At 34.7% G+C, this 26,921-nt stretch overlaps 1 protein-coding gene across 3 annotated transcripts in view; it reads right to left on the bottom strand.

Annotated features, from left to right (window-relative positions):
• Nucleotides 1–816: 816 nt before the first annotated feature.
• LOC123630388 (interleukin 1 receptor accessory protein) overlaps nucleotides 817–26,921 on the bottom strand; it is a 133,359-nt gene continuing 107,254 nt past the window's right edge. For 2 of the 3 annotated variants that reach the window (XM_045539930.1, XM_045539931.1), the window contains 4 exons: nucleotides 25,503–25,651; nucleotides 14,040–14,189; nucleotides 12,601–12,744; nucleotides 6,896–10,077 (listed from right to left, as the gene is read on the bottom strand). In XM_045539930.1, coding sequence (XP_045395886.1) covers nucleotides 9,710–10,077; nucleotides 12,601–12,744; nucleotides 14,040–14,189; nucleotides 25,503–25,651 — 811 coding nt within the window. In that variant the 3' untranslated portion in view covers nucleotides 6,896–9,709. Of the gene's footprint in view, nucleotides 2,714–6,895; nucleotides 10,078–12,600; nucleotides 12,745–14,039; nucleotides 14,190–25,502; nucleotides 25,652–26,921 lie in introns of those variants that run through there. The other variant, XM_045539929.1, reaches the window with a different exon arrangement.

Genomic DNA, 26,921 nt, shown 5'->3' with positions numbered 1-26,921 from the left:
GTAGAGTGTACTGTCATTTTCTGGTTTCAAGTTTCATGATGAGTCACATTTACTCTGGAGGGCCCTTATCCCCCATCTTCAAGAAAGGATTGCCTAGTTTCTTGTTTCAACAGAGAAAGGATCTTCTCAGTCTTTTTCCAAGAGGAGTAGTGGGATTAAACTACTTTCTTTTCCTACCCCTTATTCACTATTAGTGACTAAGAGAGACTGACCCTTGTTGAGCCATAGCTAACTGCCAGCCAGGGCTGATGTACTGAAGGTGACTGCTCACATATGGAATGGCTCCTCAATCCTTTCGTTCTGCTTCTGTTCAAGAGTAGCAGACTTTGTGCTTTTAACTTTCTTACAATAAACAAGCAGGGAACCTCTACTGAGTAAATGGAAGGCACATTATATTCTAGTTTTTTCTCACCTGATAGAAGGTTATGTCAGATCTCCTGTATTCTAAGGTCCCAGATGTCTTCCCACTGGGGAGAGAATAAACATTCTCCATTGTGTCCTTAGAGCCAACTTGTGGTCTCTAGTTCCAGTATTGCTAGGGACACTTGAATCCCATTTTTACATATGTTCTTTAACTAAAACTTTAATTATGAAATTGCAAATTAGTGGTCCTCAGGCTGAACATGGCCCATGGAAGCATTTACTCTGGATCTCTGGATCTTTGCTTTTTTTTTCTCCCCTTAAGTTTAAGCCATCTCATAAATGATAGTGTACATAAAAATCTGTATTTTTAGATTCTTGTGAAAAAACTGGACAATCTGGGAACATTGGGCTCAATCAGTGGCAACAATCAAATGGAGCTGAGTAGAGGCTACTCCCTTTTTAAGAAATACGTGCTCTTCAGTTACTTACAGGCCCAATGATCTCTATCATCTACCTGACTTGAAAATCAATTGCTGCATGTCTTTTGTGATTGTGTGAAAATGTTTATAGAAAAGAAATACTTATCTGTGCCTGTATCCCTATATACACAGGTACTAGATGGACAGCATGCGTATTATGCTGATATTTAGCCTCTTTTCTCTTTTTGTTTTTTACCTTCTGATCCTTGTAGAAACTTGAATTTATTATCCCTCCTCAAAATCCTGAATGAGAAGAAGGAATTCACGCACAAAAACTCTACCATAAATCTCTTACAATACTGAATTTTTCAGCTGTCATTTCTAAAATGACAGTTCTTGTATAAACTTCCATTTCATTTAAAACACTTTCTCACTTTCTTTTGATCATTTTCCAGATCTCACCTAATACACATCAGAAAGAAACAAAAAAGACAAATCAGCTTTCCTGGTACTGAAACCAAATCTTGATTTCTTGAAATGGAATACTCCCTGTATATGAATAGAAAACCCATATAGGTAGAAGGGAGAGAGAGAGGTAAAAATTTGTTAGTACAAATAAAATGACATAAAAATATAACTTTATTGATGCTAACAACATTAGGCAGTTTAGAGAACACTAGTTTACAGTGAGACAGAGAACACCATGTGTCCCTGGGTGAGTATGTTTGGTTCTTTGAGGGAAAATGGGCTGCAGGTTTTCTGCTGAGCTTGGTACTTCCTACAGCTCCACCAGAACCAGCTCCTTCCCATGATGCTCCCTTGGGATGTGTTCACCCTATGAGCTTCATAGCCCACGTATACCTGACCGACTCACAGCATGAGGTTGATCAACAAACTCAAAGAAAACACTTTTAAATTCTTTGCTATTTTAAACCACTGGGCAAGATAGAGGATCAGACTTTAGGCAACTTTCATATACTGACCTTCTAGGGCCCAAGAAGAGTGTGCTCTTCTGAGGCCATTAGAGGCAATAATTCTTGATTCTGGTCCTTCAGGTCTTTTGTCTCCTAGAAATAAATAGTTTTTAAAAATCAATAAAGGGGACAAAAATCTGATAGTCCATTAGATGATAAAAATGTCAGTTACTCCCACAGGTTCATGACATAAAGAGAGTTGGTAGAGATAGAAGCCACCACCCACCACATACAGGAATTATAGGATATAAAAGTCATTGTTATTGGATAAATCCGTGAAATGGTGAAGAGCAAGGGCTGAGATCTGGGGAGCAGGGGGTTCCAATCTGGTGCCATTCTGTATCCATTGAGTTTCTGGCTCTTGGGGAACAGGCTTACAGAGGTGTGTCTCCCACTGGGGCTGGTTATGAATCTCTGCTCGGTTCTTGCTTCTCAGGTGGCTTTCTCCTTCACAGTAGGTGACACAACAGCGACAGGCTGCAGAGGGCTTCTCTCGGTGCTTGGACATTTTGCCTGGGGCTGGAGGGGAACCTGCAGCCCTCCCTGAGCTCTGGAGTTCTGGGGGCTCCTTCAAACGACTTCTCCTCCTTTGAACGTGGTCCAGACTGATGTCAGACTGGGAAGAGCAGCTCTCATTCCAGCCAGAACTGGCACTCAGACTTCTCAGGGGAAGAGCCAACCTCAAGGCTTTCCAGAATTTGGAGCCAGGATGTTTGGACTTTTCTCCCTTCCAGCTGACAAAAGACACAGACTCCTTCAGCTGAAGGATGCCTGGGTGTGGATGCTCAAGGGGACGGTACTCAACCACAATGAGCTTGGTGGCAATAGCATTCTGGCACATGACACCCAGTTTAAACTCCAGCATGCTGATGCTCTTTTCTGTTACATAGTCTGGGCTCAGGACAACAATCATCCTTCGGCTCCTCTGAATAAAATCAAAAACTGCTTCCACTGTATCTATAGGAAAATGGAAAGATAGGACAGTGTATAGTGAAAATTTATATACATACTAATTCATCATTGTCCATTCTACAAAGGACAGACACTGAATAAACACTTGCAATTTTAAGATCTTAGTGCTAAAGACCCAGTCAAAGAATCTTATCTACACCATTTTTATCAATGGTTCCTGAGGATTTGCTGCCTTCCAGGATGGTGAGGGAGTTGAGCTCAATTTCTCTTCCTTACTGCAAAACCCCCATTCAGTGGTCTCCTTCTTGCATAAAGCCTTCCTTAACACACACACACACAAAGGTGAGGAATTAAATGAACCACTGTCAAAACATTAACCACCCTCAAAAGCAACTAATTTAACTAATAATTTGAGCTTTGTTTGTAAAATATTTCTTCTTTTGAAATCTTCCTTGCAACTTTTATCTGGTGGATTAGATCTAGCATCTTCAAATGTTTGAAATATTTGACAACTACTATTATGTCACTGTATTTTCTTCTTACCTCTGGACTGAATTAAATAACTTCAGGATTTTTCTCTTATTCCACATATGACATGGTTTCAAGTCTGCTCCCACTTTTATCATTTTCCTCTGAATAATATTCAGTTTATAGATGTCTTCTAAGAGTAGTTATTCTGAACAGGACTGAACATAACACTCCCAACATAGACTAGCAAAAAGCAATAGGAATTACCACCTCCTAAGATCCTCACAGTTATACACCTTGATATTTCACATTTTTGGACACAATACCAGACAGTTCACCTTATTTACCTTGTTATCGACTTGTTTCTATGTGTGTGTGTGTGTGTGTGTGTGTGTGTGTGTGTCTGTGTGTGTGTGTGTGTGTGTGTGTGTGAAGAATTGGCCTAAAAAGTGATTAAAGGGGCAACAATGACAATGGATAAGAATCAGTCAAGTAATTAAGATTTCCGACAAACCATTCAAATCTAACAGTTATTGAGATGGATTTGGACAGATCCCAGTGAGAAATTCTTCAGATAAATGCAGTGCTTAACTCACTGTGAAATTTAGGAGCTTAGAATATGTCATCTTCTGAAGGAAATCATACCAAACATTTAAATCAGAGCCATTGACAACTCTGAAAACAAATGCTGGAGACAGACCATGGATTGAACACCTATGCCTTTGGGTGAAAGAGTGATGAAGAGACTTTTCAGCCTGTGGAGACAAGCTGAAAGTTTACAGTAAATTCGTTCACTAAGAGCTTGACAAGGGAATGAGGGACCTGTGCTTCTTACTAGATTATTTTTTTTTCAATCATCAGTGGATTTAACATGAATTTGAAAGGACCTGGGAGAGTTGTGCTTAATTTTTGAGAACTTTTTATTAGTTTTAACAAGAATGCAAAAATATTTTAGAGCGTTTTTGTTTTAATATCAAAAGAAATTTAAATTTCCACTTATTTTTAAACCTATGCGTGTGCGTGCGTGTGTGTGTGTGTGTGTGTGTGTGTGTGTGTGTGTGTGGTGCAGGTGTGTCTTCCGGTAACTCCACTGTCTGCTCTAGTCCTACTTGGAATCTTATGAAAGCTGCCTCTCATAAATCAGAGAATATGAGGGTGGAAATCTACTGCTTCTCCTGGTTCATGAGAAATGTAAAATAGCTTTAAGGCAACAAGCTAGCTTATCAACAAAGGGAATTTATGCAAATTGTGTATGTGTGTGCATGGTGTGTTTCACTTCAAAATAGTCACTTCAGGAAAATGTGTGTTCTTTCCGGTGGGAATATCATTGTTGAAAATACAAACACTGTGCTAGAACTTCTAAAAAAATATCTTTAGAGTATGTTGCTCTTTTCCTTTTTTTAAATTTAATTTAATTTTATTTTCATTTCAGTATATCAAGGGGGTACAGATTTTTTCGATACATGGCTTGAATCAGGGCTATAAATGTGCACATCACCTGAATAGTGTTCATTGTACCCCTTAGCTGGGTTTTTGCCCTTCCCCCCTCCCTCCTTCTTAATTTCCAGTGACTTTTGATATCCCATCCAGATAGTGAATTATTTACATTTAAAAGAGTGCAATGCTAACTATAGGTATGAATAGTGAAATTTTAGACATTGAGGAATAAATTTAGAAGATATTTTTCAGATAGGGTTTGGGATATACCTAAGGATCTTTACTTGATACTTTAAAGAAATCTGCATTCTTTATGGCATACTCTTTTAATGCTTTCCATATTTCAAATCTTCATATTTGAGAATGGGAGTTATTCTTTTTAATGCTAACGATTATTTGGAGAGGAAGTCATAAATTAGGTCATTTATTATTTAGCTCAAAAAAATGAGGTATGGCTATATAGTAATGAGATGAGTTTTCATGTGTGGTACTAAATTAGCTTTGAAGTCATGTTTTCTGGTTGAGAACTCAGTAATACTCAAGGATGCTACTGCCTTTAAAAGTCACAATTTCCCTGCAGTTCACCTAGAAGAAAACTAGGACTGCAATTTTTTTTTTTCTTTGGTGAGGTTTTTGGTAAATGAAAAAATAGCAAGCCTCTCTCTCTCTCTCTCTCTCTTAAAACTTAAAGTGTAGTAAAAAAGGGGGCACCTAATCTGGAAGATGGATCTTGGTCTCTCCACTTATCTCTGGTTTTATCTTAATATCTTTGAGTCTTAGTTCATTGTTCCCTAAAATGTAAATGTGGACAGCAAATTGTAGGGCTGTTAAACAAATTAGAGATACTTATATGTAAATGTCTAGCACACAGGAGACATTGGAATAAATCACTTTGATTAATTATTACTCAATGTCTAGTAAATACAATAGTAAAATAATATATGCACTAATGTTTATTGAATCTGCATCAGTTCTTAATGCTAACTTTAGAACACCACCTTAATGTATGGACTTATAAGAGTAATAAGGTTTTACAAATTCTGTATATTCAGCTTAAAATAGATGTGGATAAATAGTACTCCTGAAACACTCGATCTCCTAGCCCATTGCTAAATTTACTTTATGATGCTTGGGTAGAAGCAAAGAATTAAGATGGACTAGTTACTGAATAGGTCTCTCATACCATACCGTGAATTTATCTGATGATAATGACATCCATAAATGACATAAGAAAATATCTTGAGAGTTTTAACAGTCAGTAATAGCCAGATACCTGATATTCAAACTTCTGATATTTAATCTTCTAAATAGTCATCACTATATTCTAGCAGGTCACTTAATGTGTTCAGTGTTGGAAGCAACTTCAGACTAATAACCAGTTATCCAATGCAGAAATCCCATATACAAAATATCAATAAGAATCCATCAAATCACTGCTTGTAATGGGGGAACTACTATCTCCAAAGACATAGATTGTGTTAAACTCTTCTTTACAGTTGTTTCCTAATTGAGTAGAAATCTGTTTCTTGGTAACTTTGATCCATTGATCCTAAGTCTACCCTTTGGGGACGGATTTGCAAGAGGAAAATTCTATAGTAAAAAAATTTTTTTCTAAGCTAACCAGTTCAGAGCATGTTATGGGGACTCAATAAATATTCTTTGAATAAATAAATATATAGGGATTTTGTAAGCAAGAAGGCACCCCTGTTACTATGGACTTAATATTATTAACAAAAAAGAAAATGCATTTCCAAATATCTATCACTGATTTATTCAAAGTTTTTGAGAGAAATATATCTTTGATTCAAATGATAATTCATTAACTAAAGTCAGGACATTAATTTTTTATCTCATTCCAAAGCAAATTCCTTGGGGTTGCATCAAAGCCTATAAAAGGTAAGAGATTCCTGCAAGCTACCTAAGTTCCAAGCTGAACAAAAAGGAATAGGCTTGTGTTTTTTTCTTTTACAAGAAACTCTCTCTCCACTCTCTATTCCCTCCTCTCTCTTTCTCTCTATTTTCTTTCCTCTTCCTCTCCCCCTAGTTTTCTGTCTTTCTGCCTTTCTCTCTCCATATACATACACAAACACACAAAATATGTCCTAGTATTCTGGAACAATCCATTTTACTTAACTCTTTTACTCACATGTAACAAAAATGTCCTTGATATGAAGTTCCCATTTTTCTCAGGTTTCTCTCAGAAAGAAACTTAACTAATGTAACTACATTTCTTTGTATAAGAACAATTATTAATTCTTTTTATTCTCATTTCTTATGCCCAAATGTGAATGTAAAGACATAAAACACATGCACAAAATAAAATTCAAAGCTGAAAATAAATGGTTTATTTATAAATCAAGTAAATTTACAAATCAAATGAAAAATGAAAAATACAAAAGTTCATGAATAAAATTAAAAAGATAATCTCAAAACATTAAAACCTATGGAACGAAAATGGGTAATTAACAAGTGGAGTGATGTTTTTGTTCCCCAACACAATGGAGTGCTCTTTTATTAGAATCCTAAGGAATCACCTAAATTACAATACAGAAAAGAAATAAATTTTATATGATTTTGTAATTAGACACTCTATTATATATCATAGTTCTTTGTTAACCTGGGTACAAAAGGTCATGATATCACTTATATAAAACCATTGTTTTTTTTTTTTTTTTTCAATTAGAGACATGATTTGTTCTTGCTCTCTAAATTACAGGTATATTTCCCCATCTCCCTCAAATGTTCCATGTTGGGCATCTTCTGGAACATAGCTCCAAAAACAAAGTTCTCTTACAATGAGACATATCCCTAGATTTGATATGCTTTATATTATAGCATTTGGAGAAGTTTAGTACCAAAGGCAGGAATATAAATAGGGAAAAAAAATCAAGGAGTTTTTAGGGGCACCCAACAGCATTTGGGATAAATATGGAATCCAAAAGTGCAAAAGAAATGCAGCATTAGCAAGAGAATGGCCCCTTGGTGATGAAACCATTCTCTATTTACCTAAAGCTCATGCAAGAATTGATATTCAAAGCTTATCTGGAATAAGTTTCCCCTGTCTTGTAAGTGAAGGGTTAATAGGGGGAATAATTGTGGTTTGTAATAAGAAAAAACATTAATAAGGCTAAAACAAAATTAGATTCAAGAGTGAATCTATATCATAGCTTCATAGTCAAGAATTCAAAAGTGAACCTTTTTTCAATTTAAAATAATCAATAACTCTTATATAAAGAAATGATTTATTTTGGACTTTAATACTGATGAAGGACACTTAAATGTAGGAGGTAATTTTAGAATTGCTTATCAACAACATTCATACTACAGGGAAAAGGCTTCCTTAAGTTATGAATTATTGTGTTTCATAGGATACCCAGACTCATGTATAAGTACATTTGTCTCCTTTATCACTCAGTAGTCTAGATACTTGAGCACCAAGATTAACACAGCTTAGTTTCTAAATGTGTATGCTGGGAATGTAGTAGTAAATCAGCTAATGCTAGGTGACAGGCTACTGCTTAGCAGTGACCATGCAAGTTCTGTGCACAACAGATGCTACTGCAACCCATATCAACCGTAGCAGTAGTAAGTTATTTATGCTAACTTAGGGAAAACAAGAACTAATGGCAAGTACTACTCTGTGAGCTGTGAATTCACAAATAATATTAATGTACAAAAAACACTGACACAAAAGCATTACAGTAAAAACATAATTTAAAAACTGCACAAGAGTTTCAGCAGTTTGTAAAATTGTACCCATGGCTCTTTAAAGTCATAAACACACACACACAACACACACACACATATATACATATATATAATACATGTGCATGTGGATATATACACACATTAATTCCATGTGTGTATAATCCATACACATAATTTATGGTATGTAGATATATATACACATACATATATATAATCTACATATAACATAGATATTTACCATGCTGTAAACTCTGCACTTAGTTTTCCAAGTCTTAAGAACAGTAAAATATTACTTAAAACAAAAACAAGTTTCATTGACAGTGACTTTTCAGATTGACTTATTTGGAGCAACTGTAGTACCTGTAATACAGAGTAAATTACAGGCAATACAATTAATTCTCTTAGAATATTAATGCTAACTCTCAAGGTCACTAAGTCTAACCTTCACACTTCACAGTGGAGAGACATAAACAAGTAAGGAGAAATCACTTTCCTGGTAGTCACATTAGTGAGGCGAAGATTGAAAGACCAATTGCCAAATATCCTGTTCTGTGCTCTTTTCACAAGTCAAAAATTGTCCTAAAAGCATTTTGCTGTTACCTTACTCTCTATTAGCACCATTAGGAGAAGTTTCCTCTCAGACTGAACCAAATATGGAGCCAACCTGCAAACTCTAAATGGCCAATGGGAGATATGGAGATGGAATGAAAAATGTAGGTCGATCGGCAGATAGTCAGTAATTTACTGTAGTAAAAACAAAACTTATATTTTTCAAGTTTACCAAATATGACATCAGTTACCTGAGATGGAGGGAAAGGGTGGTATAGTAAAAGAAAAGTAAGCCCTTTAAATCAATTGTGAGGAACATTTTCAGTTCTCCTGCTTTGTGTCACCCTAAGTGAATGTTGGTCTTACTGTGGTGATGTGTTGCACAGCTGAATGGACAAAAGAGTTCATTTTCCTCAGCTAAAATTTAGGTCCTGATTATCTTTTCAATGGATGAGTAAAAATAAAAGAAAAAGAAAACCTTTTCAGAAACTTATGACTCTGTCAACAGATGACTTATCTTAAAGGCATCGTTAAATCCATGAGAAAGGCTGCTCCATATGTTAAGATTAAAAAAAAATAATAGCGACATATAAGAACAGGAATGGATGATGTAAAAGGGGCGATTCACATCAACCAAGTCTTTGCCTGCAAAGAACATAGTGACATCAGAGTCTGGTGACCAAGTGTTGATAATATCATTCTAAATGTTAGTCTTGGCTGAGGAAAGAGAACAGCCAGCCGTACAGTCACTCTGGATTTATCCTTATGGGGAGGCTTAGACAATTAGTTTCTGCCTATGAAACCATAAACTGGGAAAGAAGAATGAGAAGACCCTTCCTGAAGTACCCCTTGGTCTTTTTACCCACTTCATTGTCCCTTTCATACGTTTTTCAAGGATGAATAGGAGAGACCCTGCTCGTCACTGCTAGACCGCCTGGGACTTTTCTTCACTGGCATGGCCACCTGCAGCTGCTTCCAGAACCTGCCCTGTGGATACTTGGATTTTTCCCCTTTCCATTTAATGACCGTGAGCACCGTCTTAGCCCGCTTCAGCTCTTTCACCTTCGTCTCCTTCACAGCTTTGTACTGTACTAAAATGACGTTGATGTTGCCCCGAGAGGCCATATTTTCTAGGCCAGCCTTGAGCTCCAGGAGGGCCTGGGTTCCCTGGAGCACGTAGTTGGGGCTTAGGACAACCAGGAGGCGTCTGCTTTTCTGAATGAAGCTCAAGGTCTCATCTGTGACAACTGGGAAAGAAAACAACCATGGGGATTAGTGTTGGCCAAAATCTCCCCAAAAGCATGGGATTTAAGGAGCAAATGTAGGGAACTTAGGGTAACAGACTAAGAATCGAGGTGAAACTTTTTACCAGCAACTTTGAACAACTTAATCCTCAGACCTAAGCACTCTCATTCATTAGACACCACTGTCCTTGGGGAAAATGAAAACTATATATACATAGTCCACCCTAAGAAGAATTCCAAACAGGTGTGAAGCCAAAAAAGTAGTGTACGGCTGTGACTTTGGTCTTCAAAAGCATTATTTGAGACATGAAGAACAGATGTATTGTATTGAAATAAGTTTATTCAAACTGTGTGGCATGCTAAGGTCTTGCCAAATCAGCTCTTGAGCCCTTTCTCCTAGAAGATACCCATGTATAAACTCTCTAGCAACAATGGGCATTCAAAAAGATATGTATTATAAAATCAAAATCACAGAATTTTATTTTTTGTTGATACAGGACAACAAGAGTAGGTACCTTCATTTTTTTAAAGTCCCTCTCTATTGTTGAATATCTACATGACTCAGACTGGTATCACTAAGTGGGTGGAAGAGGACCTTAAAAAAAAATCTAGCCAATTGAATGGCATTTTGGCTGGCAATACATTCTCAGCTTGGCTTCCTACTTCTGTCTCCTCTGGAGCCTAAATTAGTCCCTGGATCTTTCTTCTTAAAGTCTTACCATTACTATGGAGCCATATGTTTCGGCAGCTGCTGGATGATGTGTCTGCTTTCACTAACAGGCAAATGCCTGCTTCTTGTAAAAAAAGAAAAAGAAAAAGCAGGGAAAATGGAAATGCAATGTAATTTTATTCTGCATTAGTTCTGATTAGTTCTTGTCACTAAATTCTTGGGACCAATCTATCTCCTCACCGTTGCTTACCGAGGACTGTATAATTCTTTACCTGGGGTTCAGATAATTGTCAACTCCAGGTAATGTACTAGTGTTGTGGAAACCTACATCATGGCTTGCTATACTCCCCTAAGCAGTCATTTTGAGCCTTAATCTTCACAGGTCCAAAAGTTGTAAGGAAAGACTTGCGATTAAGTGCAGCCTGGAGAAGAATCCTGGAATAATTATTTGTCTACTCTAAGCAATGGCACTTGAGGCTGACCATGTGTAAGCATGGAAAGAGACCCAGAGTCAGAGGATTGGTTAAGAGCAGCAGGGAGAATACAAAAGGATGCAAGGACCAACCATCAAAAGTAAGATGCAAGAGTAATTATGTAGAGCTGGAATTCTTCAAAGAACTAGCAACTCCTATTGGAGGGTCTTAACCAGTTATATACTGTATATCTTTATGTAACTTTTCACACAGTAGATAAGTATTTATAGAATGGCTGTATGAATGAATAAATGGATGAATAAATAATTTGGGAAACTGAGTATCAAAATGGGTGGAATTTAACCTTTAACCATTGAATTAAGCCCTCATTTCATGGCAAAGTTATAAGGAAGGAGATATCTTCTCTAGAACACAAGCATGATGGGCTTTTGGGTGATGACTGGGAATATAAAATAACTGATCCAGCTAAACTTAAAATGAAAATAAAATTTTAAGACTATTCTGTATCTCAATTATCCATGTAACAGTTTAAAAAAAACATTAAATTATCAATGTCAATAGGATTTTAGAGGAAGAAAATTAGGTTGTCATGCTTAGTATTACAGATATTATGTACATTTCAACAGTATGAAGCTTAACAGTGGGTTAAGGAATGTTGCTTATGTGTTTATTAAAAAAGACTCAAATGGAGCACTACTTAGTGGCACTGTGTGGACAGAAGAGATTTACTTTTATTTTAACACATTCAGCAATTCAAGCTTTTCTTTTTTTAACATGGCTTTTGTAAAATCTTAAAATAAATCTCAAATGTATAAGCTAATAGAAAGGAAGAAACAGACCCAAAAGGGGGGGGGTTGTGTTGTGCTATTTTGCTTAAAAATAAAAGAGAGAAAAAGAAAATGAGCAAATGCCAAAGGGATATATTCTAACTATTATCAGTGAGTAATAAAAGGAAAAATTCTATATACTCTCTTGTACAACTCAGTTTTAATAAAACTGAATAAACCTCAGCCTTTGTAAAAAAAAAAGTTTTTGTAATACTTATTCTTCTAAAAAAGAAATTCTATGTAAACCAATGCAGATCAACCTAAACCTTATAAAAATCTTAATCTGAATAAACCTAATGTTTAAAGCTGTGTCACTTTAATAGAAGTGTAATCCACGGTGCATCCACAGTTTTCTGACACTGAGCTCTTAAAGATTACAAGGGAAAATATTTTGATACCATAAAATGAATTGCATAGTGTGCATCCTATAATGTAGTTTCATTCCTAGAGAAGACTCTACTTTGTCAAAGAATTGGGCATTAAATATCCCAGGATGCCCATATAGAGCTGCGCCATGACTCTTAAACATGACTCAAACCCAGTGGCCCATTTGCCTTTTATGGTAGCATCATTTGTACTCATCTGAAATACCTACTTCCCCCAGGCAGACTGTCTCGGTCAAAGATGCACAGCTTGTAACCAAATTCATTCTCCAAAACTCCACGGAGGGTCAGTAATACAAATTCCTCTTCCTCAGCATTCCTTGCATAGGACACATAAACATCATACTCCTTCCCATCTAGCAAAAGGAACACAGATCCAATATAAATTATGAAAGTTTCTCAATAATATTACATTTTTTCTTAAATCAAACTTCTGCATATTAGATATTTCATTATGTGACAGATTCCAGTGTGATCTTTTTCTTGTAACAGGTCTCCAGGCAAAATGACTATCTGAAGGTGTAATTTTGAATTTTATCTGATATGTCTTCTACTCTTATCTAACTGAGTTGAATCTTTGCAGTGGAGAAAGAGAGAGGTTTGGCCCATTCAAATCTGAGTTGGTGCTGGCAATTAATACCATGCATAAAATTTCAACTTCCTGTCCTAGTATATCACTCACTAATATATTAGAATATAAATTCAGCAAAACTTTGTGAAACTGCCTGAATTATTTATACCTGAAAGGAATTATAACTAAAAATATACTTAGATTCAATGGACCAATCTTTCCCAAAGTTGCCTAATTATAAAAGTCACATCTCATTAAAAATACAGATTCTGTGTCTCTTCACAAACCTTCTGAATCAGAATCTTTAGGGAGCAGACCTAATAATTTGTATGTTTAAATGTTCTATTCTTTTTACCAGGCAAATTTGTACTAGAGCATTATTTCTTAATGTTTAATGTGCACATGAATCACTTGGAAGTGTTGTTTAAATGTAGATTCAGAGTCAGTAGGGGTTGGGTCTAAGAGCCTCCTGATAAGCTGCCAGGTGTTGCTGATGCTGCTGGTTCACAGATCACTCTTTAAGTACAAAGAGTGTGGACCTGTATACAGCAGCTGCAAACCATATGTGTCTATTGAACTCTTGAATCGCAGCTGGTCTGAGTTGACATGTGCTGCAACGGTAAAATACAATGCGCTCTGAATTTTGAAGATTTTTAGTACCAAAAAAAAAAAAACCATCATAAAATATCTCATTAACTTTTTAATATTAATTACATGCTAAAATGATAGTATTATGAATATATTTAGTTGAATAATTATTTTTACTTATTTCTTGTTACTTTTTTTAATGTGGCCACTAGAAATTTTTAAGTTAAATAAGTAGGTTGAATTATAATTCTATCTAGACAGTGCTAATTTATAAAAAAATGACATATTAATCCAACAAAGGAGAATAATACACATTGGACAGATTTTTAATAGTAAGGGCTGAAATAAAAGGTAATCTGCTTAAATCTCCCAGTTAATCTAGGTCTTATCAAGTCACCATATTTTCTTTCCTTTTCCGTTTTTCGCCAACATCCCAAAATGTTTTCTAAAGATGACAGCCTAAGAGGGTTACATTAAACTTCTGTTACTTACCCAAAATGGTTTCATCTGTTCCAAAATGAGCCCGGTAAAATAAGACCATCTCCAGCCAATAAACATGGTAAACAACAATAAGAATCACCACTAGCAGGACTGTGGCTCCAAAACCACATGCCAGTTCCACTGTGTATCTTGGAGCTACCTCTGGAGTGAACAACAAAGAAACAGAATTGATTTCTGTGCGATGAACACAGTGACCTATCATCCTGCAAATAGCTGCATATGCCCAGCAGCTTAGCTATGCACTTGCCTTACATGTGTGAACAAGCAGAGATAACATTGTAGAGTTTCAGCATTATTTTTTAAATACTAGACTGTATCATATTTATCCTTTCGGTTCCAGTACCTGGCATAGAAGATGTTTCTTATTTTAATAATTTTTGATGATATACAAATTAAAACAGAACCTTAATTTGGAAAGGACATAGAAGGTCATCTAATTCAAGTCAAAATTTGATACCTGAATCTTATCAAAAGTGTTTTGGAAAAGTGTCATTCCATCCTCCGTCCATACCCTGGGATGGAGTCCTCACCACTACCTGGAGAAGCCTGGGATATTGGTAGAATTTTAATTGTTGGTATAGCTGATTTGTGTAAAAATCTTAACATATTTCCATTAGTTTTAGTTTCATTCTCTTGTCCAGGGTCAAAGGAATTTAATTCCCTTTCGTTTATATTTGGAAATAGGTCTCAAAAACCATGTTTTCATTGGTCAGAAACAGAAGGCATCCACCAAATGCTCAGTATGTTTGGCTTGGAAGTATCTCCCCTGTCCACAGTTCTAGTGTACACATTCCAAAGATTGACTTGCAACATCTAGATTTGGGCAGATTTCTACTTTATCTGTTAATTGTTTATATTATAGGCAGCTTATCAGTTTCTTTGGAAAAATCAGAAATATAGGGAGGTAATTCTCAATTGCATAAAAAAGTAAATATTAACTCATTAGCTCTGTAAACAAGTCTGTCACAACCAAATCACTAACCACCTCCCTGTCTCATTTACCATAGCCCTTTTCTCAAAAACTTCAAGAACATTTAATGTCATGCCTTTTGTTCAAGCTGTGACTTCTGGCTGGAAGTCCTTTCTTATTTTTAGTTTTCAAGTCCATGTTCAAATACCATTATTTTGCTTAAGCTTTTGTGGAATAAAACCCTTCTTGTAGCCTGAGATCTACCTGTTAGAAATTCTCACTCTTTCCTTTGTTTCTTATCTTAATACAATATTTTTATTATATTGTAATTTGTCTACAGATCTGCTTCTCTACTCCTTCCCACTCCCACTAAACTATATATTTATAGTCTTCCAGGTAGAGATTATGTCTTTTTCATCCACCCTACCCCTAGAACACCCAGTGTCTCAATGAATACTTTCAGATATGGCACTTTACACTTCTGTGATATTTAAAAGAAACCTAGTACTATACTATATATCAGCAACCTTCTTTGGTTGGTTTACTAGCTTATAATAATGAAGCTTCAGAGTTTGAAGGAGGAACAGTGTATTTATTGTATCTGAAGCAGGAGTGGCTTAAATTATGTATTATTTAAACTGATAATTATTTATTGACATCTACCATTTGTCAAAAGCTTTTGGAAATACAATGGCAGATAAGACTGAAAGGGTCTCTCCCCTTTTGGAACTATTAATAATATTCTAATACAGTAAATAAATAAGGAAATAAATAAGCCAGTTAATTTGAAATAGTGATCAGTGCTGTAAAGGAAATAAACCAGGGTAATGAGGTAGAGGTGATGGAAGCTGGGACAGGCAAGGTATCTTAGATGTGGTGGTGAGGGAAGCCTTCTGTGAATACCTAGAGTTATTCCAGGTGTTAAGCGTTTTTTCTGAGACAAGGCATGGAGAGTCTCATTCAAAGCTAGGATTGCTATAGAGGCCCCCTGACTGCAAAGTGCAAGAATCTTTGCACAACACCATCATGAAGTTCAATTATTGATCATATACTACTGGAAAAGTCACCTTTAAAACAGGTATCTATCCTAAGGGAAAAATGATAAACTGCCTGGAGCTGAGCCTGAAGTTGTCTAATTAAAGGGCAAATTGTAAAGTTTCAAGTTTCTTATCCTAAACCCAGGATATTAATCCTGTTGCAGGTACAGCCAAGACCTTACCAGTGCAAAATTATTATTAATATCAGATACTCTTGAACTTGTTCTGTGAATAATGGTGCTTTAAAATATGAAAACTCTATTGTTAAATGCTAGAAGCTATGTGAGTGCAGTTGTGAGAACTTACTAAGAACAATTTGGGTAGCTGGCATGAAAATCACTGTATCCTTGCTATTTCTGAGTATGGGTTGGTTATATTAGCAGTTTACTGGGGTACCTCCCACTGTTATTTTCATTATTTGGTCTGGATGGACATTTTATAATGGGGAAGTGGTCATTGGCTGCATTTACCCAAGATGGATGGATTTTTAAAAAAAAATCTTGCTTAATGACAAAGAGATCAATTACCCTTATAAATTTACCTCTGTCACATTCATTTTACTACTGCCCATTTTATTTCTAATAGGGCTTCTTAATTCTGTTATGTGTCATATAGTCACATGTGTCATATTTATAGAGTGTGTTTTGTGTAGCCATCTTGATGACAAGAAGTCCCTAATGCTACTTAACTAAATGTGTGCTTAACTCTGTGCTAAATCATTGGGACTTTTTGATAATTTTTGGAACTGTGGTAATGACCATTTTCCTGAACTGCAAGCAAAGAGAATGCTTTATTTAAATGATGGTAAACCTATGACTGAATTGATCTGCAAACTTGATGGGTTTGGCTATTGTAGTGTGTTAAAACTTGTTCATTTTGGATTTCAGCTTCTGTTTTTAGAGGAGTATTGGATACTAAACTAGCCTTTTCTCCATATCTAAAATAAGAGTTTTTCAAAATTGGACAACTGATAGCACAGGTATGTGATTTGTGATAGAAAAGATACAAAAAAGGTAAACCCCACAATCACTCTGGTTTTTTGACTGAAGGCACTTTTTAAACTGTTAAACAGAAAGGGAAAAGCCAAAAGAAGACAGTGTTTGCACTGAGTTAAGGAGACAGAAATAAGAATTCAAGATGATGGAGTTGGATTGAATTTATAAGCCTGGGTACCTGCGAGAAGAGAACTGTGTAATAAAAGAACTCTAGAAATCTGCATGGGTTACCTCAAATTTGGCCAAATACAAAATAAATATGTACATATTGAAGGTGATACTTCACAAGGTCAGGCAAAGAACAGGGGGGAACGGAATAGCTCTAGGAGCACATACAGGGCTGGGAGACAGCTGAGTTGAGAACACCCAGAATGAAGAGACTTTGTTGAGCTCCCCAAGTATTAAGCAGAGACCCCAGATAGTAGGCCCAATCTAGCTCTACAGAAAAGGCTATTTTAGACCTACTCTAACAAAGATAAGTAAGATGCTTCAAAAAAAAAAAAAAAAAAAAGCAAGCGGCTATGCAAATAAATTAACTACCTGCTGGAACAAAACTTAATTCTCTCATAAAATCCATACATTTAATGATGTAACATCCATAATATCGAGCATATGATCTTAAAAAATGCTAGACAGAAGAATAATAAAAGATATGATGTATATTCAGAAGAAAAAAATCAGCCAATATAAACAGGATCAGAATTTACAAAGACAATGGAATCACCAGATAAGTACTTCAAAATGTATATTATAATGTGTTTGTTGGATTAAAAAAGATCATGACCATTGTGAACAGCAACTAGAAAATATTAATAGAGACATTTCAATGGAGAAATGGAAATTTAAAAACTAAAAAATACTATTCTGAAATTAAAAATGCTGCAGATTAGACATCACAAAAGATATGATCAGTGAACACTAGAAACTACACAAACACAGAGGGCAAAAAAGGGTGAAAAAAAATAACAAGAACCTCAGAGACCTGTGAGGAAACACAGGTGGCCTATCCTAAATTTAACTGGAGGACTAAAAGAAGAGGAAACAGTGAGGGCAGAAGCAAAACATGTTTGAAGAAATAATGGCTGAAAATTTTTCAAATTAAATAAAAAATATAAACTCATGGATCCAAGAAGTTTAATGAACCCAAAATAAAACACATACATATAGAACACCACCAAAGGATATCATGATTTAAGTGTTCAAAATCAATGAAGAAGTGAAAATCTTAAATCTGCCAGAGAAAAAGATGAGACATACATAAAGGGCACAATAATAAGCAGACCAAAACAAAAATTTTGCCCAATTTGCATTATAAATAATATTAGTCAGGAGAAAATGCAATGACACCTTTAAGGGGATGAAAGAAAAAAGAAAAAGAAAAACTTTCAATCTAACCAGTGAAATATTCACAAAGGCAATAACCAGCGCAACATAAGGAGGAAATGAAAATCTTTCCAATAAATTGTGCTGGAATAACTTGATGTCAATATGAAAAGAAAATTAAACTTCAATTTCTACTTCACACTGTTCATCTAAAAAATAATTAGAGATGAGCTGTGGACCTAAACAAAAGATGAATCCTCATGACTTGGGATATGCAAAGTTTTCTTAGGACACAAAGTAATAACCATTAAAGAAAAAGCTAATAAACTACACCTCATCAAAAATAAGAACCTCTTCTCATTAAAATATACAAATTGTCATGCAACAGACTGGGAAAAAGTATTTGCAAAACATGTATTTGACAACGGACTGGTTTCCAGGACAAATAAGGAACTCTAAGATTTAATACTAAAAACACAATCAACCTAATCATAAAATGAACAAATGTTTGAACAGTCACATCACAAAAGAAAACATACAGATGGTCAATAAGCATGAAAAATTTCTCAGTATAAAACTAATTACTGGCTTAGTTTTATCAGTTTATCTTAGTTCTGATACTAAGCCAGGAATTCCACTCATAGGTGTTCACCTTAGAGAAGTAAAAGCCAAAGTCCATAAAGAGACTTGGATAAGAACGTGGACTGATTATTCAAAGGAGCCCAAAACTGAAAAGACCCAAATGTCCACTACCCAGAGAATGAATAAACAAATTGTGATACATTATTTAAAAAGGAAAAAAACACTCCTTGGCAAATAAAAGGAGCAAATGACTGATACACACAACAGCATGGATAAATACCAAGAACATTTGCTGAGTGAAAGAATCCTTATATAATAGCACATTTGAGTCCATGTACATAAAGTTCTAGAACAGGAAAAAATAATCTATTCTAAAAAGGAAAATCAAAACAGTTGTACTATGTGAGTGGGGGTTCAGAGGCAGTAAGAATTGACTGATAAGGGGAAGGAGAAGAATGTTACTCTCTGTAGTGATGGTAATATTTTCTATCTTGATAGGATATTAGGCTATGCAGATATATGCATATCTCAAAAATTATCAAACTGTACACTTCAGTTATGCAATTTGTTACTCTATTTAAGCTTTACCTAAAACAACAAGAGAACTATAAGTAAATATTAAAGTCTTGATAATGATAAGATGCTTAAATGTTTACTGATGTCTGAAACTACTTTAAAAAGGTATCAAAAATGAGATATATTGATGGATAGGTAGAGGAATGAATAGATATGTGGTAAAGCAAAGATTGTAAAATGTTAATAGTAGAATATATGTAGGGTAACTACTTAGTGTACGGTTCTTCAAAATCATCCATGTATTTGAAAACTTTCTTAAAAAATTATTGAAATACAAAAATTAAAATGAAATAATACATTTTAGATTAAAACAATGCTGACAGAATGTGTCACCAGCACATGTGCATCACCAGAAACATTAAACAGTTTGTCAGACTAAAATGTTATGAAGAATGGATAGTGCCAGAAATGGAAAATATGCAAATAAATAAAAATATTTTCTCATTTTTTAGAAGATAATATTTTAAAGCAAAACTGAAAAATATATTGTGGCACTTTACAATATATGCAAAACTAAAACACATTATAACACAACACAAAGGACAAGTGGGAAGATTTGCAAGTATGCCATAGCAAGTTTCTCATCAAACAGGTACAGTGATTAATTCAAAATAAACTCAAACTGATAAGTTAAGAAAAATATTGCAAATTCTAGAGGAAAAAAGACTTAAAAAAAAAAATACCCAAAACAAAGAGGTAGAGCCAAAAGGCCAGAAGTGATAAAGTACAATGACAATTCCAATTCATCTAAAGAAGAAAAAATAAAGAACAGATGAAACAGGTAGATAACAAATAACAAGATGGTAGACTTAGAGTCAGTAATATCAATAACTATATTAAAGACAAATGGATTAAACATTCAAATTAAAAGGCAGAAATGAACAGATTGAATTAAAAGATTCAAGACTCAATAATATGCTGCAAATAAGAGATATATATTATATATAAAGATACTGATGGATAAAATTTAAAAATGGAAAAAAAAGATGTACTATGCAAATACTAATTATAAGAAATCTGGAATGGCTTAATTAATATCAGACACAGAATATTACCAGAAAAAAAAACCAGACATTCCATAATTTAAAAGAATTAATCAAAAAGACATATCAATCCTAAGTGTGTATATGTACTTAATAACAGAGTTCCAAAATACATGAAACAAACATTGACCAAGCTAAATAGAGAATTGGAAAAATCCATATTATATGTAAAGATTTAAACAACTCTCTTTTTTTCAATAATTGAATGACTAAGTAGATTGAAGAAATCAGTAAGGATATTGAAGACTTGAACAACACTGATACCAATTGCTTTAGCTGACAATTATAGAACACCACACCTCAAAACTGCAAAATATACATCCTTTTTAAGTGCATATAAAACATTCACCAAGATTAACAATTTGCAAAGATGTTTTAGAAAGTAGCAATGAACTTAAAAGAAATAAAATTACACAGAAAATTTATCTGGTCACATCAGAATTAAATAAAAAATTAGTAATTAGAATCAAGTGTGGAACATTGTGCAAAGTACTCATTATCCATTCCCTCAGTCCTCAAAGACACCCTGGAGGTGTAACTGAAAGATGAGAAAAGGAAGTCTTGGGTCAGTTCATATACACAGTCAGCATCAGAGCCAGAACTTGAACATACTCAATATACTCATGAAAAACAAAACAACAACAACAACAACAACAACAAAGAAAAAAAACCTCTCAGCAAATATAACATAAAAGGTTAAACGCTAATGCAGGTAAAGGTCATCTACAAAGGTCATCACAATTTATAAAATCTGAAAGCTTGCCTTTTAAGTCTGGAAATAATATAAAGATGCCTGCTCTCATACCTTCGACTGATCATTGCACTGGAGGTCCCAAAGAGTGAAATAGATAGTAAAAAATAATCAAAGATATGAAATTTAGAAAGGAAGAAGTAAAATTTGTTCATTTATGGGTGACACAATCAGGTGTGTAGGAAATTCTAAGAAACCAAAAAAAAAAAAAACAAAACAAACAAAAAATCCTATACAATCAATCATAAGAATCAATCCTATAAAATCAATACATAAGAATCAAGTAATTGCACTTCTGTATTTTATCAGTAAACAATGGGAAAGTGAAATTTTAAAAATTACTATTACAATAGCATCAAAACCAAAACATTTACGGATATATTTAGCAATATGTGTGTAAGACCTGTACACTCAAATCTAATAGACAAATGCTGAGAGAAATCAGTGAAGACCTGGATAAATGCAGAGATACATTATGTTCATGGATTGGCAAACTCAATATTGTTAAGATTTTAATTTTCCCCAAATTAATTTATAAATCTAATATAATCCCATTCAAAATCTTTGCAGCAGGCTTTTATGTAGAAATTGACAAGCTGACACTACAAGGAGGAAGAGGCTGGGTGCGGTGGCTCACACCTGTAATCCTAGCACTCTGGGAGGCCAAGGCAGATCGCTTGAGGTCAGGAGTTCAAGACCAGCCTGAGCAAGAGCGAGACCCTGTCTCTACTAAAAATAGAAAGAAGTTATATGGACATCTAAAAATATATATAGAAAAAAAAATTAGCCAGGCATGGTGGCACATGCCTGTAGTCCCAGCTACTCGGGAGGCTGAGGCAGAAGGATTACTTGAGCCCAGGAGTTTGAGGTTGCTGTGAGCTAGGCTGATGCCACGGCACTCTGGCCAGGATGACAGAGCGAGACTCCGTCTCAAAAAATAAAAAACGGGAGGAAGACATCTAGCGTCTGATTTCATGACTGACTTTAAAACTACATTAATCAAGGTAAAGTGGTATTGGATTAAAGACAGACAAACAGATTAACAGAACAGAACAGGGAATGTGTAAATAGACTCACATTCATAAAATCAATTGATTTTTTGGCCAAGTTTTCCAAACAATTGAACAAATACATTTTTTAATATGATGCTGAAACAACTGGTTATCTATATGGAAAAACAAAACAAAGCAAACACTAAATTTTAGCCCATAGTGCACGCTATAAAAAAAATTTGGAATGGATCATAGGCCTAACTATAATAGAAAAATCTAATCTTCCAGAAGAAAACACAGGAGTATATCTTCCTAATCTTAATGTAGACTGAGATTGCTAACACAGGATTTAGAAAGCACTAACCATAAAGAAGACCTAGATAAAACAAATTTCACCAAAGTTTTAATAATCCTGCTAAAAAATGAATTTACAAACTGTGTGAAAATATTTATAAGTCATTTATCTGACAAAGGATTTTTATTCAGGAGGGGTGTGTGTGTGTGTGTGTGTATTCACACACATACACACATGTGTGTATATGGATATATATTTATATTCTAAAATACACTAAGTTAAAAACCAAATGACCTAATAACAAAATGTGCTCAAGATTTTAATGGACACTTCACAAAAGAAACTATTATTAATGATCAATAAGCCCATGAAAACATGCTTAATATAAATAGTACCCAAGAAATGCAATTTAAAAAAAAAAACAATGTGATATCACTACTTATCTATTAGCATGGCTAAAATTTAAAAGTTTGACAACTCCAAAAGTTGGGGAGGAAGTAGAGGACCTGGAATTTATATGCATTTCTAGTGGGAGTGTAATATGGCACAACAGCTTTAGAAATAGGTTTGGCAGTTTCTCATAATGTTAAACAAGTACTTTACCTTAGTTCTTACCACTCTCCTATTATTAATATAAAACAACTGCATGTTTAATATGTTTATGTTAGCTGCCTCTTCTTTAACACTTTGCTTTAACTGACTACATGAAATTGTGCTATCAATAGAGACCTATCCCAGTGAATTTATCTCATTCCAGGCATTACTTTTTTTTATACATTTTCTAATGAAGTATATAGCAGGCCTTGTTAATGAATTCAGAGAAGGACCCATACATATAATGTATGAATGTGAACTCAGATATCACCTCTGAATTTCAGTGTTAGCTGGCCCAGAAATAGAAGCTACGTAAACAAAGCCACTACCCCTCCACTACTACTGGACACACACAGATATGACTGAAAGGTGATTATATGTCACTTTTAGCACAGATCACTTGTCTAGTGGATCCAATTTGTCACTTCCCATTCCTGATGCTGTCCATACTACAACATTTAGGTCAGAGGCTTCTGTGAAAGCGTAGCTACTCAAGTATAGCTCTGGTGGGCAGACTTGTGCTACACTCCTACATTCAACATTATTTTAATTAATTGTTTTGATCCTACCTATTTGACAATAAATTATTAATTTCTGTCATCCTCCACATTTGTTCCCCAGAATACATGTCTCAGAAGATGAGTCGCACAAAATGATCCATATTTAAGGAAATTGGAATCAAATATATTTGACAACACCCTGCCACTATAATCCAACCGCCTGCAGATATTCATATCAAATGTTAATATATTAAAAACTCTAAGGGGTTCTGAACTAAAGTAACTTGATTGATTTTGTATAACCTAGATTTTAATAATAATTATTTCACTATAAAAGATACTGTCAAATAACATCTATGAGAATAACATTTATTCAGCATTTAATATATATGTATATATGCCACTAACTGTGCTGAGCAGTTTAAAACAACCTTATGAGGTAGTGGTATTATTTTGCCTGCTGTACAGAAATTGAGGCTCAGAGAGGTTAAGTGACTTTTCCAAGGTCATAGAGTTATGATGCAAAGAAACCAGGATTTCAACATAGGCCATCTGACTCCAGAGTACAAATAATACACGGTAGTACAATAATGATTCTTAGTAGTGTTCTCCGGAAATAATTTTGGGAAATAGCCTTACATCGTGTACTTCAGTGCTTTCTCTTTACATTGGCTTCTGAGGAGCAAAAAAAGCAATAAACTATCCTGAACCAATCCACTAAGAGTTCTTAAGAGACATATAAATTTAAGGCCTTTTCTCTTTACTTTCTAAATTATGATAAAATATTGAGGTGAATTCTGTTTTTTCATCAGCTTTGAAAAAATGATTAAGTTCCTTTGCAAAATGTTAACAATTATGAGTTTTTTTTCAATTTTGATATAAATATTATAGCTCTGACACTAGGATCCAGGATGATTCTAAATGACCTGACTGAATGTGTGATAAGTCATTGTTAGTTTTCTCCAGACCACTGAAAACATTCTTGAAGGGACTGTCTGGGATTTGTATTAGGTGAGAGACCCAAAGAAAATTTTACACACAGTCTGTTTCAGGAGCAGGAGCTCACACAAGAAGGTTTTAGATTTGTATTTATTGTAGAAAAATTAGTAAAATAAACATAGAAATCATTTTTACATCATTTTAAATCATAGTTTGAACAATTTTTATTTTAGCAGTTGTGGCTAGTGTTATATTATAAACCTGCTTGAATATTGATACATAGAGTTTAAAATTATATATTAAATTTACATATTTTTCTGAAAATAAGTATTTTATACCTTTCTTAACTACTTGTATACAATTAGATAGTTGCTATTTATAAAGTTTCATTATTACAGATAATGCTTTTAAGAATAACAATAGATATGTTATTCTCTTTCTCTGAAGTTATTTGTTTAGAAAAAATTCCAAAATTGTTAGTCCAGATGGTATGATCATTTTTATGATTCTTGAACTCTGCCATCCATGATTTCTAAAAGTGTCTTTATACTTCACCAACAATATGTGGCTCTATCAGTTTTATTATATCCTTGGCTACTTTGAATATTTTCTTTATTTTTCATTTTTTGTGATTATCTAGATATAAAATTGTGCTTCAATACTATAATCATATGCAATTTTTTATCCACATTTGGACACTAAGGTACTACTAACACTATCAGAAAGAATATTTTTAGTATCTTTACATAAACAGAAACTTTCTGTCAAGACTTTCCATTCAACTTTGATTCATCACTATGTGTCAGGTGTTGTGCTAGGTGCTGGAGCTCTCTTGTTCTTAATCTCTCCTATTGTCCTTATTCCCCACAATGTTACATTTGGATTTCACAAGTTCATCGGCTGAGTGCATCCATTACCTTTCTGTTTCACCTTGGCAGCTTTGTCAACTTCCCCTTTGGCATTTCTAGCATGACAGACATAGGTGCGCTTCAGGTCCTCAGGGGTAACTTTCTTGATGCTCAAAATCTGAGTTCTTGTTTCATCTTCTGTTCTAGTGTGACTTATACTAGAAATAGGGGAAAAAATAAGATAATCTGTGAGACTCAAGGGCTGTGCACTGTGTATGAATCAGACAAGAAGCAACCACAGAGTCACCCCGGGTGAGGGCAGAGGGAACGTTGATAAGCTGTGCTGCCTGGAAAGCAGCGGTTATGAAAGGATTCCAGTACTATACTTTACCATCTATACTACACACTATTCCAATGTCTAGATCAAATCTCAATGCTGACTTCTTACTATAGCTCTCTCTTCAAAACAAAGGGTCTCCTTAGCTTAAATTTCTGAGACAGGATGCTGTATTAGTTTAGAGAGAAGCTTCTGGGGCCAGGCCCATTTGGGTTTTGATCCAGGTTTTTGTCATTTACTGGCTATATACTTTGGGGTGGTAACTAATGTTTCCATGTCTTAGGCTCCTCTTTTGTAGAAAAGGCAAGCAGTAATGCCCCCACAGTGCATTAGATGAATTAATTTACTCAAGAATTCTGACATTGAGTATGTTAATGTATAAATATTAGAATGATGCTTAATAAATATTAATATAGATTATTATTGTTATCCCACAGGAATAGCTGATGCATTTCAGCGATTCTCAAAGCTTGGATTCTAAACATAGGTCGAGTATTTTGGTCAAAATTCTGAAATCTCATGGTTAAATCCTAACATACAAAGAGGAAACTGCTCAGAGCAAGTAAACTTTGTGAAACTAAATATATCCAAATCTCAGTGAGTCAGAGATCAAATACTTTGGGTCCAAGATCAAGATTTAAAATCCTTTTGAACTACTTTGCTCAAAGTGGAAAAAAAAATCTCTCTCCTACAGCTGCCTGCCATTTAGGTTCTCCTTTCGATTAGGCTTCCTGTCAGTCATAGGAGTTTGGTTAAGAGCTCAGATTGATTTAACCAAAGCTTAACTCCACTGCTGTCCTGTGATCACTGAGTATGTGTTTCAATAGCAGCAAGAAGGAACAACTTGACTTTCCTTATTTTTTGTTTATTATTATTGTGCAGACGGGAAGCACAATGTTCAGAATCCCTAAAATGATCAATAATGTTCCCTCTAAGCCTACAGCCACATCTTTCATCACTTTCTTCTGCGAAAAGCGAACTCCAATTTCAGGAAGGCCCTTTTATGCCTTTGAATATTGTCTGCTTCTCTGACTTCCAAACCCTTGTGCACACTTCTTTTACCAGGAACATTCTTTCCATTTCGTTACATAGCTAATTTCTATTCTTTCTTCAAATCTTGATATAGGTACTATATCATCTGAGAAGCACTA

Source organism: Lemur catta, chromosome 1, assembly GCF_020740605.2.
Source record: "Lemur catta isolate mLemCat1 chromosome 1, mLemCat1.pri, whole genome shotgun sequence".
Lineage (NCBI taxonomy): Eukaryota > Metazoa > Chordata > Mammalia > Primates > Lemuridae > Lemur > Lemur catta.
Note: the sequence above shows the minus strand (reverse complement) of the source record. Positions and strands in the feature narration are given on the sequence as shown.